Source organism: Heptranchias perlo, chromosome 34, assembly GCF_035084215.1.
Source record: "Heptranchias perlo isolate sHepPer1 chromosome 34, sHepPer1.hap1, whole genome shotgun sequence".
Lineage (NCBI taxonomy): Eukaryota > Metazoa > Chordata > Chondrichthyes > Hexanchiformes > Hexanchidae > Heptranchias > Heptranchias perlo.
The window spans coordinates 1,490,614-1,511,766 of NC_090358.1; the positions used below are offsets into that span (position 1 = coordinate 1,490,614).

Sequence of the window (21,153 nt, forward strand, 5' to 3'; positions counted from 1 at the left end):
CAGACACCATTCGTCAGGGCAGTAAGGTCACAGTGTGAGTGAGCGGGTGTTAAAGATCTGATGTAACGTGCCATGGGTAAGGATGCGAGGTCCCATCCAGCCTTCCTCTCAGTGCCCAATGTCAGTCTGTGCCGTTAGAGGTCAGGAATTTTGGTGCAAGAAGGAACAAATCAGAGGCTAAGTCCGTCTAGTTGCTGACAACAACCTGTCTTCTCTCTTTTCAGAAGTTGAAGAACCTGCTGTGTATTTCCAACAGTTTCTATTTTTACCTACAGTGGGATATTGGTGAAAATCACGGACTAGTTCACCTCTAGCCTCCTGTTCAGAGTGAGTTTGTGACGCAGGGAGGCCGTTAGAGTGTGTGTGGGGGGAGGAAACTCTCACCTACAGCTTTATAAAGTAAGAAGCACGCAATCCATCTCTCACAATATATCCGGTTAAATTTACTGTGCGAGAGACAGCAGGTAGGAGATTCAACACAAGGGACCACATACTGTAATGACATGGCTTCCTGATCACCATTCATCACACAGGGAGCTCCCCAATCTCACTCAGTGAGGTATCAAAGGGGGATGGGTGCTTCTCCATGTGCAGGGGGCCAAACACAGGTCAAATCAACACAGGCGTTTTCTAGCAGTTGGTTACAGAGCATCATCAGCAGAGCTTGGAAGCAGATCGTCTGACAGTAAAGAGCTGACAACATACCTTGTCCAGAACCACTTCACTTTTCTTTAATTCCAGCACCTTGGCCAGGTAGCGAACTAGTTCTGCATTTGCCTCTCCTTCAGACGGAGGGGCTGCGATGGCCACGCCCACTGCTTCTTCTGACACATCTACAGAACATGAGGTGTACACGAGTCACCATCACTGGTACCCACCCACTGCTCGTCAGCAGACAGGGATCCGTGCGGCAAAACGCTACAGGTTATAAAATATAATCGATAGCTTCTGACGAGGTCGCAAACCACAACGTAACTCAAATGAGCTTCAAAGACCAACTGAACCTTAGATTGTGATACAGACCATAAAATGGAAAGAGCAGAGTTCAGCTTGACTCTAACTTCATAGAATACAAAATGGGTGGGTTACTTTTGCACTTATATGTGATTAGGGTGCTGTAAAACCGGCCTTCTGGTGATAGTTGTTTGATAATGTAAAGAGGTACAACACTTAGGGAAGATCCCTCTGCTACATCCTGCCTGTGACAGTAACGACCCAGTGATACAGGATCTTTTCTACAGCTGTGTAATGTGAATATTAGAAGCAAGTGATTTCTTCCATACTGCTTACCTGTTATGGCATTTTGTTTGGCTCCAGGCTTAGCATGAATGGCAACCAAAACAGAACCACTCTTGTCAACCTTCACAGGTCCCCGAGGTGCCGGTGCTGGCTTTGCAGTGTCCTTAGATTTCCCCTTATTCTGAGACAAAATAAAGTTTAATTATCATTACAGCTGTTACAAAGTGTGACTCTGCCTGGTGGAATCAGTTACGACATGGGACACCCAAACTGATGGGATTAGTCCCACTTTGCAAATTATGCATGTTCTAATTGAAATTACACATATTACATTTTGAAATAGTGACTGCTGTACGTGGGCAAACAATCTACATACGAATTAAGAGCAGGAGTAGGCCATTTGGCTCCTCGAGCCTGCTGTGCCATTTGATAAGATCATGGCTGATCTGATTGTGACCTCGACCCTACTTTCCCATCCACCTACTATAACCTTTGATTCCCTTGTTACTCATGAATCTATCTAACTCAGCCTTAAAAATATTCGTAAACAATTTTACAACACCAAGTTATAGTCCAGCAATTTTATTTTAAATTTTAAAATAAAATTGCTGGACTATAACTTGGTGTTGTAAAATTGTTTACAATTGTCAACCCCAGTCCATCACCGGCATCTCCACATCATTAAAAATATTCAATGACCCTGCCTCCACTGCTCTCTGGGGAAGGGAGTTCCACAGACTCACGACCTTCTGAGAGAAAAAATTTCTCATCTCCGTCTTAAATGGGAGACCCCTTATTTTTAATCTGTGGCCCCCTAGTTCTAGTCTCTCCCACAAGGGGAAACATCCTCTCAGCATCTACCCCTTCAAGTCCCCTCAGGATCTTATATGTTTCAATAAGATCACCACTCATTCTTCTAAACTCCGGTGTATACAGGCCCAACTTGTCCAACCTTGCCTCATAAGATAACCCCCTCATCCCAGGAATCAGTCGAGTGAACCTTCTCTGAACCGCCTCTCTAAAGCAATTATGTCCTTTCTTAAATAAGGAGACCAAAACTGCACACAGTATTCTAGATGTGGTCTCACCAATGCCCTGTACAACTGTAGAAAACATCTCTACTTTTATATTCCATTCCCCTTGCAATAAATGACAACATTCCATTTGCCTTCCTAATCACTTGCTGTACCTGCATACTACCTTTTTGTGATTCATGTACTAGGACACCCAGATCCCTCTGTACCTCAGAGTTCTGCAATCTCTCTCCATTTAAATAATATACTGCTTTTCTATTCCTCCTGCCAAAGTGGACAAGTTCACATTTTCCCACATTGGGCAAAAATTCGGCAGATGGAGTACATTCACTTAACCTATCTATATTCCTTTGCAGACTCCTTATGTCCTTTTCACAACTTACTTTCCTACCTACCTTTGTGTCATCAGCAAATCTACAGTAAAGTATAACTAGGTTGCCACCTTATGCCAAGTCTTAGACCAAGGGCACAGCCCTAGGAAAAAAATGTCTAAAATTGTGATATGCAAATTATTTCAACTATTGTGCACTCAACATCCAGCTGGTGCAGGGGGTACTTTTCTTTCTGTTCTCCCTGTCTGTGTTCCAGATTTTCCCATTTGTTAACTCCTGGTTTAGATGTTGCACCAATAATTCCATGGACCAGTTCTTCCAGGTGACATGCAACATGAGGATAGCCATAACCAGGGCCATTATTCTACAGTAAATAAAGATAAATCTGTTTCTTTGCATGGGGTTTTTACTGGTGTTTGAGGAATCACATTCCACAATTCTATTTAAAATTAAGCTGATTATTTTATGAAATAAGTTAAACTCTGTTTTTATATTACTAGTCAATCTCCTGCAGTCAACAATTGGAAGTCCAGACCAAGTGTAATCTTCAGGTGTAGCAGACTTAGAGGGCTAGGGATAATTGGACATGGGAACACATACAACAATTTGCATTTATATAGTACCTTTAACGTAGTAAAACATCCTGAGGCGCTTCACAGGAGTGTAATCAGACAAAATTGGCACTGAGTCACATAAGCAGATATTAGGACAAGTGACCAAAAGCTTGGTCAAAGAGGTAGGTTTCAAGGAGCATCTTAAAAGGAGAGGTGGAGAGGTTTAGGGAGGGAATTCTAGAGTTTAAGACCTGGATGACTGAAGGCACGACTGCCAATGGTGGGGCGTAGGGAGTGGGGGATGTGCAAGAGGCCAGAATTGGAGGAGCACAGAGATCTCGGAGGGTTGTAGAGCTAGAGGAGGTTACAGAGATAGGGAGGGGCGAGGCCATAGAGGGATTTGAAAACAAGGATGAGAATTTTAAAATTAAGGTGTTGCCGGACTGGGAACCCAATGTAGGTCAGTGAGCACAGGGGTGATGGGTGAACGGAATTAGTTCTGCATTTAAGATTTAACAGATGTACTAGAATCTATGAGGTCTCCGCCAGCACATACTATACTTGTCACGTTTTCACTTATTTAAAAACATAAATTCCTCCCTCACTTTCAGGTTAGCGCACTCAATTACTTTGCAGAAAAGGTAACCAGCCATTCTGTTCTTATTTTTATTTGTCCATGATAAATTCTTACCTCCACATTTCAGATAGAAACTGCCTATGTAAACAGGTCACGCTGCAGCAACACTACTGGTGGGAGGGTGGAATTACAGTGTGACATGTTTACATAGGCAGTGCCCATTATAAATGGGAACAAGGGTTGACCTGAATATCAGATTGTTAATAAACCAGAGATTGATGGTTTTACAGAATTCTGTCCGTCTCTCTGTGGAAACTCACAGCCCCGGAGCCCTCCCCACACCCAGTACCCCTCTCCCCGCTCCTTACCATGCGGGGTTCTCCTGAATTCTTCGGCATGTTTCGCACCCTATGGACCGGCGTTGCCCCCAGGCCCAAACAAAGCCGCGGCCAACCAGCAGCAAAGAGCCGCTGGAAACCTGGGCCTACCAGGAAGGGGAGAGCCGCGGCGCCCGGAACAGTAAGGATGAGCGGAATGCACCGAAGCGACGCTCTGCTCATAATAAGGACCAAGCCGGCCGGTGAGCGCCCAGAACCCGGGGCCTAGTTGCCGGGCGGGAGTCGCGGGGCCTCCCAGGCCCGGTCACCAGGCAACAAGTCTACAGCATTCAACTCCCAGACTACACTGCGCGCAGCCCCTCTCACACATGCGCACTTCAAAGCCCAGAAGCCCCGCCCACTCGTGTCCCAGGCCCCGCCCCCAGCTGTCACTCACTGGGTTTGCCACGTGGGGAACAATATTGAACCCCCTTCATTTAATGAACTTCCATTAATTCTGGTCAAGTGATCCCTGCACTTGGCCATAAATTCTTTATCAATAAACATTTAGTCTATAAATCCTAATTAGAGTATGGGGTGTCTCCATAATTAGCAGAGGCAGCGTTTGGTATTTGCTTGTTCCAGTTTAAGAGAATTTGTGATTAAGTTAACTTGCGTGCTGATATTCTAGCTTTATCTTAGTCCAAGGGATTATTAAAAGGAAACACCTCATCTGTATAGATATTAATTATAGTCTCTGGTTATGATTCCTAAATCAGTGCGTAGCAATCTCGCCGAGTCAGAAGGTCGTTGATTCAAATCTCACTCCAGAGATTCGAGCACATAATCCAGGCTGACACTCTGGTGCAGTTCTGAGGGAGTGCTGCACTGTCGGAGATGTCGTCTTTCAGATGAAGGATTCCCTCTATTCACCGAGAAAAAGCACAGTAAGCAGACAGGGAATTAGAGGGGGTTATTATGGGAAGGGACACAGCACTGAGAGCAGGTAACAGATTATGGGAGATGATGTAAGACTATCAGTGGGGATTTGTATACAGGCTATGTGACCAGGAGTGAGGAATGTAAAAGGGGATTATTCATAATATGTAAGCAGTAATGGCAGGCGACCGGGAAAGGAGGTAGAGTTGATGAGTGGGTCCTCGGCCCCAGTCAACACGAGCAACATGGAGGCGACTGAACGACTGGTGCTCTGAATTTACCAGCTCTGCCTTATCCTGAATAATCAGGTCTGGGGATCGGTGATCACAAACTGTCGTGTTCAGTTCACCCTTGTGGATTTGTCCTCACTCCCTACAGCCGGAAGCGTGTAGTGAGCCCAGGGCTCTGGTTCCATCACATGCTCTCATATAACCTCCCGCAACTTCAGTTGGTGATGGAATAAACACTCCTCTAGGCTGGGGTTTCGGCTATAACATGCCAAACAGATTTATTAAACAGTAAATGGATAAACAAGAGTAGCAATGACACACTATAAATTTACAGTAGTTACAAGCTGAAGTATACTCCTGCAATAAAGAATAACAAACCACTGAGCCGGCTGAGGCAGACTTCAATGTGAACTACAAATGTTTCCAGGTCCCTAACTATGTGGAGCTTGCTGCTGCTCCTTGTGCTGTTCTCTGGCTGTGAACTCCCTCTCCCACCAACAGACAGAAAATTGGAGCAAGGCAGGCTGAGATATACTTTCAAAATTTCACTGGGCCAAAAATTTTTTTAAAAGGAATCTCAGACACAAATAGAGCAGCCACTCAGATATTCAGACACCCACAGGATGCTTGTAGTTGAATTGAATGGCTTGATCTTGCCATCCAATACCTTTTGCAAACACAGGGTCTGCTCCAGGACCACTGTGTTTCAAAACAACCTGGGTTACTTCCTGCGAATGACCTTGGTTTTTTTTAACCTTATGTACTGTGACACAAGCAGCCAATAACATGATGCATCATTGACAAAAATTCTCATCATTATTTACATCACTCCTCCCATCACCCAGATCACTCCGGGATCAGTTTGTGTTTATTTATCGTATTCCACAAGTGGCAGTGGGATCTCCTCTAGTGTTGCTTGCAGGTCCTTGGGCCTCCTCTGTCCCTGCTCCGCACTGTTTCTCTGCTCCAGCCCCCGGAGTACTTGGAGGGAGGGTTGGGAGTGCACCTTCCCAGAAGCAGAACTGGAGAGCTAGAGGTGGGTCTGCCAGGGTGGGAAAAAGGGAGACTTGCACCTGAAGTTGCTGCTGGGAGGGAGTAATTGGTGACTGGGCAGAGAGCACAGGAAGGGCCTAGTTCCTGCTTTTTACAGCTCCCAGTCGATAGCTGGAGTCTGGGCTAGAGTGGGGAGGCCATAGAGGATCAAGAGTGGGGCCCGGGGGCGAGAGCGGGAGCAAGAGCTGGGCCTGGGGTGGGCAGGAGAAAAAAAGAGGGGGACCCCAGGGGGGAAAATAGAGTGGTGGCCCCCGGGGTGGTGGGGGGGAAATAAAATAGAGAGCGAGGGCCCCTGGGGTGGGGAGTAAATCGAGAGTGGGGGCCCCCGGGGGGAGAGTTCTACGATTCCGCCTGTCCTGGTTCGAGCCCCTCCCACCCGCTCTCTTCTAATCCTACTTCTCTGCTCTTTCGGATCATAAATCTCACCCCTGCCGTTCTTTCCTCAGTGACGACAGCCCTGAGGGAACGACCATCAAGGATCTCCGCTCAGTTTCATGAATTTGGTTTCAGTGTCTACTCATCGTGATTGTCCTCAGTCCTACGCCCTTCGTGTTTCTGAAGAGTTTCTGTGCCAAACGCAAGGTGCACATTTAACCAGAGCCAATATTCCCGTCGTTAACGGAACAGGTATTTCTTCTGAAACACGATCTTCAAATGGACCTGCAGGGACCCTGTGGGAAATTAGCTCAGAAACAATAACACACTCGTCCTTAAACTGGTCATTGGTTCCTCTATTGTGGCAGAGAGGAAGTTCAGACAAAACGCATTAAGCTCTCACCTAATGACTGCCCACTGCCCAATGCCTGTGTTAGTTGATTATTTTATTCAAACACCCTTCACAGACGACAGTTTCACATCACTCATGGAAGCTGTTCAAGTCTGGACAGAAAGCAATTCATTCAAAAAAAATACAAATCAGCGGCCACACCAAAAATAACTGCAGACAGCAGAAGAACAGGAGGAGGCTATTCAGCCCCTCGAGCCTGCTACACAGGAACAGGAGGAGGCCATTCAGCCCCTCGAGCCTGCTACACAGGAACAGGAGGAGGCCCATTCAGCCCCTCCAGCCTGTTCAACCAGTCAATTAAATCACAGCTGATCTGTACCTCAACTCGCCTTTGATCCGTAATCCACTGACACCCTTACCTAACAAAAATCTATCGATCTGAGTCTTGAAAATTTCAACTGACCCCCAGCATCTACAACCTTTTGGGGGAAGAGAGTTCCAGATTTCCACTACCCTTTGTGTGAAAAAGTGCTTCCTGATTTCACTCCTGAACGGCCTAGCTCTAATTTTAAGATTATGTCTCTTTATTCTGGATTCCCACCACCAGAAGAAATAGTTTCTCTATCTACCTATTGAATCTTTTTAACATTTTAACAGACAGCAATGTCCAAAATCCCACCAGAGAAGGACAGCATGTTCTATTTTTATTTCAGAGAATGTTGTTTGAATAAAGTGGGCAGCATGTCTGAAATAAGAAACAGAAAGGTCGTCTGTTATAATTGTTAGGAATAAATGGATGGAGCAGATTTGCCCCCACAGCACAGAATCTGTCTTCACTGATTGACAATTAAAGTGTGAGGTTCTCCCTCAGGTGGCCTTCAATTTCCCAGCTCTCTGTTAACTTTGAAAAATAAGCTTTAAGCAGTCTGGTTATATGTGGGTCGCTGCCCCTCATCACTGCACTGTCAGACCTGGTCACACGAGGACCAGGACTTGGGATATCATCAATAACTCCTGGCACACAGCAAATCCCTGATGTGAGTCATTGAAGGGCGGTTAAGGCACTTCCACAGCAGGGGCAGTAAAAAGGGGGCAAGTCAGCTGACGCTGCTCTCCGCTCCGCCCCCCCCCCCCCCCCCACCAAATGAGCCTCTTTCTTTAGCAGCAGGCTGGCAGTGCTGGGAGACAGATTCACAATTGAGATTCTCCAAGGGGCGAGCTCCCAACTTCAGCCTCCCTCACTCAGGCTTGGAGTTGAGTCGAGCACTTCCCTCGGGGAGTAACCACAAAGGATGAGGTGCCCGGGGGCCACTCCCCGACACCTCAAGAGGCTGGTTAAAATGGCACTTCTCAGAAAGGTCAGAAATGCTGCAAGGGATCAGAAAAAAAAAATCACTGTACAAACTATTGTATGATCCCAACAGTGGCAGTTCTAGAATAAAAATAGGAAGCCCTGTAACCCAACATAGAAAGTTCAACTCCTACAGAAGGTCTCATCCATTCAGAAGTTCTCCTACGTACGTTATGTCCTGGTGGTGACTTTACTTATAATGGTTATGTTAGTTATCCTGTGTAGTTTGGAATTGGTGCTGTTTATCAGACCATCGTGGCTCGTCCTGTCCCGCTAAACGTTCTCTGCCAAACCTCGCGGGCGCACATCCTTTCCCTGTCTTACGCTGAAGATCTCAGGAGAAGGCTCAACTCGCATCAAATTATCTCTGGCTTTGATCCCACTGCTCTTCCACTGTGTCAGGCATCGCCTCTTAAGGGAGAAAAAAAACAGTGAAACAGAAAGCGGCCAAGCGAGGCGTTAAACATCTGGTTTCCTCATCGGATGAGGTGAAGTCTGGCTTTAAGCCGAGCTACGTGTGGAAGATGATCTCTGGAATCTGCCCGTCTTCCACTGAAGTCCCGTTGTTGTTCCCCGGCACGTTGAAAAAGACGAAGTAGGTGTTGATCCCGGTCGTGGGGGACTCGTGAATGATCTTCCGCAATCCCTTGGTGCCGTAATGAGAATCGGGGCCCTATAGGGAGGCAGGAAAAGGGAAAAATTGACAACGTGCTCAAAGCAGTTCCAGTGGGAGTAGTGACAGAGAGACCAGAGTGAGAATCACAGCCTCGGAAAGATTGAAATGTACAATGTACATGGGAATAATCTATATGTTAATATAATTCCTGTCAACTTTTCCCATTATAAATTCCTAAGTCCACATTTATAATGGGAACTGCCTGTGTAAACTTAGCACAGCGTCACCACTGGGGGGAGGGAGTAATTACAGTGTGACAAGTTTACATAAGCAGTTTCCATTATCAAAGTTGACATAGCAATTTATAATAGAAATACAAAAATAAGGACAGAATGTATGACTTTAAAATGAGGACAGAATTAATTCTGTGCCCCCGGTCCAATTACCCCTGCCCTCTTCACCGAGGGCCTCGACTCCCCACGTGTAACACCATGGGAAATCAACTAGTAAATTAAATAAAGCTTAACTTGTTAATTAGCAGTACTTTTACTCACAAAATAAAAGACTGTAATTTAGCTACCCACGGATCAGAACAGTCCCAGATATGAACTCTGGCCTTTGACCCCTGCTGCAAGACCACATGTGCCGGCGTTAGGTAAGGACAGGGTCAAGCTGAGCTGCCATGCTCCCCCAACGGTCAAACACATTGAGACACTCACGGTCTGGGCGCAATCTCAAAGAATGGCCTGGGTCTGTGGTCCTAGGGGGAGGGGGAGGGGGAGGGGGTGCTGAGTCTGTGGTCCTGGGTGGTGGGGGGGAGCCCCGGGTCCGTGGTCGTTGGGGGGGGGGGCGGGGTCTGTGGAACCCGCCCTCAGTGAGGAGCAGCTTCAGGAGACCGGTGAACGGAAACAGCGCACTGTACTCCTCACTTGTAGAACTTGTTTGGAGGAGCGATGGCAGCAAAGGCTCCGGTGAGAATGGCTCAGCGTGGGGCCAATTTGGAACCAGAGTGCCCACGAAAACGGCATGGTCTGAAGGGAGAGAAACAATACCTTCAGGGTGGCACAGGCTGTGTAGCTAACATTTGGCAATATCTCAACGGGCTCCTTGAACATGACCCTAAATGTATTCGCTGATCCATCGCAGCAAAACCCAGTGTCATTTTGTCCAATCGTTGTGTTTTTGTCATTTTCAATGATCTGGAAAGGAGAGGATAAATCATCAATTATTTCAAACGATCGCAACCACCTTCCCAAACTTCCTCTTGGCTCATTACCGTATCCAGGATACCACTCGCCTGGTGTGATGCGCTGCTGTGACGTCACATGGAAGAGTGACAGTGGACAGTGAGAGGGGCAATGCTGGTAAATTATATCCACAAAAACAGTGGAGTTTTGAGACAGCTAGAAACAGACGTCGTTCCAGAGTGAGAGGCTTTAAAGGGGAGATTTTCCACTTCAGCATGGAACAGATGTGTGCGCTGGGAACAGATGTGTGCGCTGGGAACAGATGTGAGAAAATTGCTGTTCACCTCACATCATGGACCAATCAGCTCACTCAGCCGCACGTCAACAAACTCAATTTTTAAAATTTTATACATCTAGTTGCTCGGAAAGATTCACTGAGCCCGAGCGTGTGAAGGAGTTGAATTATCAGCTGGGACGGTCACTAACTGAGGCTGTTTTAATCAGCAGGTTATTCCAGCATTTCCAAAAGGCACTTGAATATAGAGAGTAGGGCAGTGGGGTAGAACGGTGCCCCCTCATCCCCTGCCCATCAAAAACACACCAACTGCCCGTTCATTCACGTGCCGTTTGTGGGAGCTTGCTGTGTGCAAATTGGCTGCCGGGTTTGCTACATTACAAGTGTGACTGCACTTCATAGGACGTCCTGAGTACAGAATGAGCTGTGCAAATGCAAGGCCTTTCGACCCTTAGTGTGAGCGACCCACCTCTTCACTGCCCATCAAAGGAAATTACAACCTCTCATTTTGTAAAATATTAAATATTTTTGCTTAAGTTTTGCTTTTTTCAAAAAGGGGCTTCTTTTTGCATTGATTTAAACAAACTTTTGTTATAAGACAAGTGGTTGGTGAGTGTAGCCAGCAGTTAATAGGTGAGGAGGGAAGATCACACACCTGTATGTTGACCTGGTAATCTGTTGGGCCGTGTATAGATCCATAGAGTCCAAAGCCCACGACAGACACCCGTCTGGTCACTGAAAACCTTCACACACAAGGAAAGGGAACAGTTAACCTCCAGGCACCATCGAAATACATCGGAATTTAATCTATCCTTATTTAAAGATTATACGAGTCAAAATAATTCACATTACAGAACATTTTATTTAAACATGCGTTACTCGGGAAGTTGCAGTTTTTGAGCTCCAGCTTCCCTCAGTCACGGCCCAGGACGCTCCGATTGAGCACAGACACCGGCCGTTCACCAGTGGGCTGGGAGTGACTCAGAGTCTCCCTCTTGTATTCAGTAACTGTGAGGTATTAGTGAGTGGGACTGACTCCAGGAAAGGGTTCTCAAATGTGGACACAAATTACTCCGACTTGAACAGGCTTAGAAAACCTGATTATGGGGAATGTTAATGAGGGGTTGCTACAGTAACCAAATGTGCTTTGCTTACTTTTTTTTCCAACCCTATTACAACTCTAAGAGGAAATTTATTTCACAAACCGGGTCAGACAGTCCCTGCTTTATATATTCAGTGACGGGAATCACGCTAGAGTGACGACCAGCTCTTGCACAGAGACTCCGACTCATATTCCTTAAAAAGGAATATTAACAACTCCGTGCAGCAGAGGTAAAGGCAATCTAATCTAATCCCTCCCTGTCACAGATTCTGTTTGTTCTGCTTAAGCACCAGTTAAGATCACAGCCCCGGCAGACGATCAGAGGCTTCTCCAGATCTGCTGCACCCATCAGCAAATTAAATCCAGTTTTTAAAAAAAATAGTACTGGAGATCTCAGTCCAGCAGCCTTGATGCTCAGCAACTAGTAAAGGGGGGGGGGGGGGGGGGGGAAGGAGGAAGAGGAGGTCACTACAACCGATCTCAGCAACCTTGGGTTAGCCACGGGTTCTACTCCTGATCGCAGCTCAATGCCCCGGCTGGATGAGAGTATGGACGTGTGGTGAGAACAGGATTGGGCCTTGGCTACGATGACCCCCTCCCCCCATGGTTGAATAGCTTGCCTTACACATAAACAATGGCCATTCGAGGAAGGCATGGTGGGGCATTTAATGGCCAATAAACAGTACCCAGGAAAGAGTGAACATGTAGAGAAGGAGATAGTGGGTGAGAATGAGGTGGTGACCTGATCCTGTCACTGGTGCCACTGTAGCCCCAGCGACTCTCCACCTGCTGGAAACGGTTGATGATGCACTCCTTCCCCCTCAGGCAGCATCGCGGCTGGTCGATGTACTCCACCCGCGGCTTCGGGTTCAAAGTGAAGTGTAAAAACAGATTAACAATCTCTCGGTCGGAGAGTATCCCAGATTGAGCAGGTCCTGAAAGGGGAGAAAAAACACACAGTTCAGAATTACCTTTGGACCCGTGTCCCACAGGAGAGAGAAAAATACATGATATAAACGGGAAATGCTGGGAACACTCTGCACCTCAGACAGCATCTGTGGAGAGAGAGAGAAACAGAGTTAACGTTTCAGGTCGATGAGTTCTGATGAAAGGTCATCAATCTGAAACGTTAACTCTGTTTCTCTCTCCACAGACGCTGCCTGATCTGCCGAGTGTTCCCAGCATTTCCTGTTTGTATTTCAGATTTCCAGCATCTGCAGTATTTTGCTTTTGTGAGAGATAAATACATTTCTGGTGTAATTTTATTCCCTCATTTCAGTCCTCTGGCTTTCTCACTCACTAGTTAAGGAGTCAAACCTGATTGTTCCCTGACCCTAACCTACTGCTCCATCACAGGGCATTGGAGCAACAACCTGAACCCCACAGTTTAAATCCAGGGCTTCAGACACCAACATAATTTACAACAATTCACAACAGGTGGTTTTTAGGCATCATCCAAACTGCTCATTTAAACAACTGTCTATCATTTCCTTACTTTGGTCTGTGTGTCTTACAGCACAGAAACAGGCCATTCGGCCCAACTGGTCTATGCCAGTGTTTATGCTCCACACGAGCCTCCTCCCTCCCAATTTGATCTCACCCTATCAGCATATCCTTCTGCTCCTTTCTCCCTCACGTGTTTATCGAGCTTCCCCTTAAATGCATCAATGCTATTCACCTCAACTAGTCCTTGTGGGAGCGAGTTCCACATTCTCACCACTCTCTGGGTAAAGAAGTTTCTCCTGAATTCCCTATTGGATTTGTTCTTCTATGAACATAGAGCTTGTTTTAAAACCTGAAACTCCACTCTAGGCTTCTGCCCAATGAACCTCCGGTCTTACAAACAGAAATCATCTGGATCGACCACAAAGAGTGCCCCAACAGCTTGTGTCCAACGCGACTGCACCTCAGTTCCATTCTGGCCCAAAATCACACTCCCATCATCCTATATATAAACCAGCTGAACTCCCTGATTGGATCACCTCATTGGCGGTGTTACCTAATTGGTTGTAACACTGCCATTCTCCACATTTCTTTGCCATTTAACGGTTATTAAACTTTCTCTCAATCGTTCGGTTTAACTCACTGAGTTCTGGTTACCTGCAGCAAACTCCTCGATGGTCATCAGCGGGAATCGGACGAGAGTAACAGCCTTGCCTAACACCTTCTGTTTGCTCGCGGGGGTGACTGGCAGCTGCCGCCTCTGGCACTCTGCTTCCGCCCACCGGACCACCCCTGTGAACAGCCGAATCTCTCGGATGCTGAGGGTGTCTCGTTCCAGCACCGCACACAGTGTATCTGTGGGCAGAGGGAAAGAAAACAGTTTAAGGCTTGCAAGCCATTTATGATTGTTGAGCAAGTGATGTCAAAGGAAAGAAAGAACTTGTATTTATACAGCGCCTTTCATGACCTCGGGACGTCCCAAAACACTTTACAGCCAATGAAGTACTTTTGAATTGTAGGCACTGTTGTAATGTATGAAAATGCCAATTTGTGCACAGCAAGATCCCATAAACAGCAATGAAATAAATGACCAAGTAATCTGCTTTTAGTAATGTTGGTTGATGGATAAATATTGTCCAGGACACCGGGAAGAACGCCCCTGCTCTTCTTCCAGTAGTGCTGAGGGATCTTTTATGTCCACTGAGAGGGCAGACGGGGCCTCGGTTTAACGTCTCATCTGACAGCGCAGCAAGGGGAGGGGGATGGGGGAAGGAAACGCTCACCAGCCGAATCACAGCTGAAGATTTTCACCTGACGGCCTGACTTGCCCACTAGCATGTTCTCTGCTATCTCCTGATTACCAGAACAGATGCCCTCACAACCCTCACCCATTCTGTCCAGCCCTTTACAAGGTCAGCACTTTTTAAACACACGGAATTACTTGCCCCAATTATCGTTTAAAGCGCAGCACCGTCCCTGAACACATCGAACAACAATGAACCCAAATAAAATCTTTGAAAGAAATATCCCAGCGCCAGTTCAGATGCTCACCCAGGTCGACGTCAGTGAAGCCCTCGGCACTGATCGCATCCATAGTGCTCTTGTCGATGGTGTCCAGGCAGAGACTGGCGAGCTGGGGCTCGTCAAACAAACGCGCCTAAAACATTCCAAAGTGTGCAAAACGAGGAGAAAGAAAACAGATTTAATATCAACCATAAGGCAGCAACAAACCAAAACTAACGACATCTTCCAATCCTACATCAGAATACAGCGACTGAAATTAAACTTGTAGCATTTCAGGAACCAATTCTTATTCTCAAAAATATCCTAAACTCCTAGAAACTCGGGGCTCACTCACTATTGGCAGAAGGGGTCAAACCCACCGGAGAAGGGGGAACAGTGTCCTGGGGGCTGGAGACCCTTCAGTGGCCATGATTCAGCGTGGTTAAGCCTTCACCATGAGCGTCAGCAGGCTGTTCGACTGTGGAAACATCACGGGTGAGCCCAGTCCTCATGCACAGACTCCCAGCAGCGGATGGGGAGCAGGCAGCAGGAACCCTGGCTGTATTTCCCCTCTCTAGCCCTGGGGTCCAAGGCCAAAAGGGACAGCACCCTTATCTCTCTTGTTTGTACGGATCTACACCTGTGTTGCTCTCAGCCATCTCTGTAGATATTCATCAGTCACCTGTGTAAGTAACATAAAGGCGTTATCAGCACGCAGGTGTTTGGTAAGAAACTCCACACAATGTGCCTCCAGGGCAGGGACTGCGTATTTCTTGGCTGTGTACAGAGTTGTCATCACCGTCTCAGGGCCGATTTGCACCTCATCCGAGTACAGAAATCTGCAGCCAAAATAAAGACAATAACATTTCAGAGAAAAGCAGCACTGAAATTTAACTGGTGCTTGTTCTTAAATAGAGAATAACACAAGATTAACCTCATTGACACATCCTCAGCTATCCTAAAATACTAAAATTATGTTTCCGCCCTCTGATCTACGCTACAATATAGGTACACACCTAGAATCCATACCACACCATAGGTACACGCATATATACCATAGAATCCATACGACAACATGGGTACACGTATATATACCATAGAATCCATACAACAACATGGGTACGCGTATATATACCATAGAACCCATATGACAACATATACAACTATACACTAAAATCCACACACAATAACAAAGCACACATGCATAGAAAGACCTTGCATTTATATAGCGCCTTTCACCACCTCAAGACGTCCCAAAACACTTCACAGCCAATTAAGTAGTTCTGAAGTGTATTCACTGTTACAATGTAGGAAACGCAGCAGCCAATTTGAACGCAGCAAGATCTCACAAACAGCAATGAGATAAATGCTAATCTGTTTTAGGTGTTGGTTGAGAGATAAATATTGGCCAGTGTCAGCCTAGATTATGGGCTGAAATCTCTGGAGTGGGGCTTGAACCCACGACCTTCTGACTCAGAGGCCAGAGTGCGACTTACACTGTAAACCCATGCCGGAAATAGCTGCTTTATATAATAGCTTGTATTTATATGGCGCCTTTAACGGAGTAAAACGTCCCAACTCATTTCACAGGAGCAAACATCAAACAAAATTTGACACCGAGCCACATAAGGATGTATTAGGACAGGTGATCAAAAGCTTGGTCAAAGAGGGAGGTTTTAAGGAGTGTCTTAAAAGGAGGAGAAAGAGGTAGAGAGGTTTAGAAAGGGAAGGCCAGAGCTTAGGGTCTAGGCAGCTGAACACACACAAACAGCACAGCAGCCCTTGAACATCCACCACATTCCTTTTTAACCACTTGTGTTAACACCTGCCAACGGTACCACGATGCCTCTCTCCTCCCGCTTACTGTCTCACCTGACTACAATCACCTATTTTGCACAGGTATTTTGTGCTGTACCACTGGCAGAGGTGGAGCAGGATTACTGACGAGGGGTCCCTCAATCACCAGACTATTTTTCACCAAGACTTATTCGAGTTGGTGAGAGGACGAAATGTCTCATTCACATCAAACTGGCTCACTTTAAATAAATATCTATCCCACTCCATACGCAATCTGTCTCAGAATCATCAACCTCAAGATGTTTGTACAATTCATGTTCTGCGAAGATGATAAACTGAAAATCTATCTGAATACACGCAGCTGTAGTCATTTGTTTCAAAACAGAGGTAAGCAGCAACACAGGTGACATTTTCAAACCCATTCACCTTGCTCCATCTGTCCCCATTTTCAGAAGCCTCCTCTAACCCTTGGGTTGCCAACTCTGGTTGGACCTATTCCTGGATATATGGTCAACCGCCCTGCTCCCGCCATTGGTCGCCCAACATGGCCATCCTCGCGGTGCCCCGCCCCCATGCTCCCGCCATTGGTCGCCCGACACGCCCGTTCTCAGTGCCCCGCCCCCATGTTCCCGCCATTGGTCCCCCGACACACCCATCCTCACAGTGCCCCACCTTTCCCAGCCAATGGGAAAGTGAACGGACTCTTCCTTACCCAACTGGATGATTCTTGACTGTCAGTCAAACAGCTCCAATATTTTGTAACTAATAAATGAAAATTTTCAAAGTAAATGGGAAAAAAACATTATTTTTAATGCCCCTTTGATTTTATCCCCCAGGTTAGCTGGAAGCAGTGGCCTGGAGATTAATCTTTAATTCTTGGAGACTCCAGGACTGTCCAGGAGGGTTGGCAAACCCTGTCTAAACCTGTTTCTTTGACTCTCAGTCATGTCTCCCTGTGGAGCCGAAGGAGGTTTTGCGACTTTAAAAGGTGCTTTATAAACACAAGTTGTTGTGGAACGAGTCACTCCTAAAATACCGACTCTGGCCCCGGCCTGAATGTAAATAAACAAAAGTTTCTGCATCGCAATGGACCTTCAATCTTTCACCGTAAATAACCTCAGGCATAAAGATGTTGGATGATTTTGCAAACTCTTTATAGAGTAACACCAAAACGTGACCTTGGGACCCAGGCATTCTGTAACTTAAGATCTTTTTAATAAAACCACCCTCTCCCTCGAAAAAAAATCCTAACAAGTTGGTGCAACTTCAACAACTGAACACCTCAGCGTTCACCGTAACCGTCAGCGCTCCCGGCATCGACCGTCAGCGCTCCCGGCATCGACCGTCAGCGCTCCCGGCATCGACCGCAACAAAAAGATCCCCATTAAACACATCCAACCGTGCACCGTGCGTGCGACCCGGGGCTAATCCTGCCGGATACATTTCACTTAGAATCATAGAATCGTTAGAGCACAGGAGGAGGCCATTCGGCCCATCGAGCCCGTGCCGGCTCTCTGCAAAAGCAACCAGCTGGTCCCACTCCCCTGCCCTTTCCCCGCAGCCCTGCAAATTTTTTTCCTTCAAGTATTTATCCAATTCCTTTTTGAAAGCCATGATTGAATCTGACCCCATATCCTGTCACACAGCGCATTTCAGATCACAACCACTCGCTGCGTAAAAAAGATTTTCCTCATGTCACCTTTGGTTCTTTTGCGAATTACCTTAAATCTGTGTCCTCTGGTTCTCGACTCTTCTGTCAATAGGAACAGTTTCTCTTTACTTACTTTATCTAAACCCTTCATGATTTTGAACACTTCTATCAAATCTCCTCTTAACCTTCTCTGCTCTAAGGAGAACAACCCCAGCTTCTCCAGTCTATCCACATAACTCAAGTCCCTCATCCCTGGAATCATTTTAGTAAATCTCTTCTAAACCCTCTCTAAGGCTTTAACATCCTTCCTAAATTGGACACAATACTCCAGTTGTGGCCGAACCAGTGTTTTACAAAGGTTCATCATGCCTTCCTTGCTTTTGTACTCTATGCCTCTATTTATAAAGCCAGCATCCTGTATGCTTTTTTAACCACTTTCTCAACCTGCCCTGCCACCTTCAGCGATTTGTCACATATACCCCCAGATCACTCCGATCCTGCACCCTCTTTAGAGTTGTGCCCTCTAGTTTATATTGCCTCTCCTCGTTCTTCCTACCGAAATGTATCACTTCACACTTCTCTGCGTTAAATTTAATCTGTCACGTGTCCGCCCATTCCCCAGCCTATATCCTCTTGAAATCTATCACTATCCTCCTCACTTCCAAGTTTTGTGTCATCTGCAAATTTTGAAATTGTGCCCTGTACATCCAAGTCCAAGTCATGAATATATATATCAAGAAAAGCAGTGGTCCTAGTACCGACCCCTGGGGAACACAACTGAACACCTCCCGCCAGTCCGAAAAACAATCGTTCACCACTCCTCTCTGCTTCCTATCACTTAGCCAATTCTGTATCCATGCTGCTACTGCCCCCTTTATTCCATGGGCTTCAATATTATTGATAAGCCTATTATGCGGCACTTTATCAAATCCCTTTTGAAAGTCACCACATCAACCGCATTGCCCTCATCCACCCTCTCTGTTACCTCATCAAAAAACTCTATCAGGTTAGTTAAACACGATTTGCCTTTAACAAATCCGTGCTGGCTTTCCCTAATCAATCCACACTCGTCCAAGTGACTGTTAATTCTGTCCCGGAGAATTGTTTCTAAAAGTTTCCTCACCACTGAGGTTAAACTGACTGGCCTGTAATTGCTGGGTTTTTTTGAACAAGGGTGTAACATTTGCAATTCTCCAGTCCTCTGGATGTTTGGAAGATTATGGCCAGTACCTCCTCAATTTCCACCCTTACTTCCCTCAGCAACCTAGGATGCATCCCATCCGGTCAGGGTGACTTATCTACTTTAAGTACAGCTAGCCTTTCTAGTACCACCTCGATCAATTTTTAGCCCATCCAGTATCTCAACTACATCTTCCTTTACTGTGACTTGCAATAATAAATAGACCAAATTTAGCCAATTAATACATAAACAACTCAACGCTGGACGATACCGCAGCTCTGAAGAGGTTATTCTGGTTGCATTTGACTTGCACCGACACAGATTGGTTGCATTATTTGATTAATATTCAATAATTATTAGTAAATAGACCAAACATCGCCAACTGCTAATTCAGCTCGCGGCACTGCATCAGGAACGCCGATAGACTCCTTGCATTGCTGTTTCTTTTTGCACCGTTTATTTAATATTAAAGAATTAACAGAAAGACATCAAGCACCAGCCCTGGGCTGAGGCTGTTACCGGTCTGTGATCCGCACCGCACAGGATCGGTGCAGCACCGAGATTAAATCAAATAAACAGACCAAACACGAGCTCGAGCAATGCTGAGTGACATTGCGATCGCAAAGCAAGTTGTTCGTCATGCGACGTTTGCACCGAGTCAGTCTCGATGCATTTTTGACATTTCTACCATTTAATAATAAGTTCTATCGATTTAACTAAATACGAGCGCCAGCAATGCTGTGGTATTGCAATAGCAAGGGAATTCCTAGCATGGTGAATATTAGTTGCATCGAAACAGGCTCGTTGCATTAGTGACAGTTCTACCATTTATTAATAATAATGAATTCTATTAATAAACCAACACAAGCAGCGGTCTTGCTGGGTGACGTTATAATAGCGGGGAAGCCTCTAACGTTGCAATTGGTCTTTGCACCGAAACAGACTCGTTGCATTAGTGACATTTCCACCGTTTATTATTATTAATAATAATAAATTATATAATAAACAAACGAAGCACAAGCAGCGGCCTTGCTGGGTGGCATTGCAATACCAGAGAAGCTACAAACATTGCGATTGCTCTTTGCACCGAAACACATTCGTTGCATTAGTGACATTTTCACCTTTTATTATTATTAATAATAATTTAACTCTATTAATAAACAGACCAACACTAGGAGCGGCCTTGCTGGGTGACATTGCAATGGCGGGGAAGCTGCTAACATGGCGATTGTTCTTTGCACCGAAACAGACTCGTTGCATTAGTGAATTAATTAATAAATAATAATATATTCTGCTAATGAACAGCCGGGCCTGGAGCCCGGAGCCTGTCCCGCTGCAGCGACCGGGAGCGGCTCGCGCTGGCCGGCCGGCTGGATGATTGACGTCGTCCCCCCCCCCCCCCAGGGCCTAGGCCTCAGGCCTCGGGCTCGGGTTCTTACTTGAGCAGCGCCAGGAAGGCGGCGGGCTCCACGTCGGGCAGCTCGATCTCGGCCGAGCTGGTGGCCATGCCCCCGTTGAACATGGCGTCGAAGACGGCGCTGCCGACGGCCAGCACGAAGCGGTGAGCGGGGAGGCGCTGGGCCCCGCGGCCTTTCCCCACCGCGAAGTGGACGTCGCTCAGCAGCTCGTTGTTGAACATGAAGGAGAAGCGCTCCCGCACCGAGCGCTGGGCCGCCTGCCAGTTGTAGAGCGGCGGGGCGGGCACCCGGGGCCCGAGGCCTGGGCCTGGGCCTCGGGCTCGGCTCCCAGCCGCCGGGGATCCACCGTCTCCCGGCTCCGCGCTCGCACCGGCCCCGCTTCTCGTCGCAGCCGCTGCTCCGGCCGCCGCCTCCTCCGCCATCTTCGCAGCGCTGACCTGGGGGGGGGGGGGGGGGGGAAGAGAGAGGAGGGGCGGGTTAGAGGCACCGGCACTGGGCCCGGCTCCGGCTCCGGGGGTGGGGTAGCGGGGCTCGGCCTCGGCCTCCTCCCTCATTGCCCCCGGGGCCCAGGGCGGCGGCGGCCTCCTCCCCCAGGGTGGGGGTTACCA

General features: G+C 47.0%; 2 protein-coding genes across 4 annotated transcripts in view; both read right to left on the bottom strand.

Moving 5' to 3' along the window:
- c34h15orf40 (chromosome 34 C15orf40 homolog) overlaps positions 1-4,437 on the bottom strand; it is a 7,662-nt gene extending 3,225 nt beyond the window's left edge. For 2 of the 3 annotated variants that reach the window (XR_010958334.1, XM_067971248.1), the window contains exons 1-3: positions 4,105-4,435; positions 1,291-1,420; positions 706-833 (exon numbers count right to left, since the gene is read on the bottom strand). Coding sequence is in view for 2 of the 3 variants with exons in the window: in XM_067971248.1 (XP_067827349.1) it covers positions 706-833; positions 1,291-1,420; positions 4,105-4,296 (450 nt within the window). In the remaining variant the exon portion in view is untranslated. Of the gene's footprint in view, positions 1-705; positions 834-1,290; positions 1,421-4,104 lie in introns of all 3 variants that reach the window. The other variant, XM_067971247.1, reaches the window with a different exon arrangement.
- Positions 4,438-5,469: 1,032 nt separating this feature from the next.
- LOC137301680 (BTB/POZ domain-containing protein 1-like) lies at positions 5,470-21,153 on the bottom strand. The gene is made up of 8 exons (XM_067971243.1): positions 20,567-21,153; positions 15,182-15,338; positions 14,548-14,653; positions 13,654-13,851; positions 12,296-12,488; positions 11,107-11,194; positions 10,022-10,168; positions 5,470-9,026 (listed from the first exon to the last, which is right to left on the bottom strand). The coding sequence occupies exons 1-8, from the start codon at positions 21,097-21,099 to the stop codon at positions 8,865-8,867; spliced, it is 1,584 nt and encodes a 527-aa protein (XP_067827344.1). The 5' UTR covers positions 21,100-21,153; the 3' UTR covers positions 5,470-8,864.

What these genes read in the sequence shown, in the direction of transcription:
- LOC137301680 (XM_067971243.1), bottom strand. Translation starts at nt 21,099, where the DNA reads ATGAGGGAGGAGGCCGAGGCCGAGCCCCGCTACCCCACCCCCGGAGCC. An exon ending in CCTTTATGTTACTTACACAG is followed by an intron (nt 14,654 to 15,181) that starts GTGACTGATGAA and finishes GGAATGTTTTAG; the next exon opens with GCGCGTTTGTTTGACGAGCC. An exon ending in CATCGAGGAGTTTGCTGCAG is followed by an intron (nt 12,489 to 13,653) that starts GTAACCAGAACT and finishes CTCCCCTTTCAG; the next exon opens with GACCTGCTCAATCTGGGATA.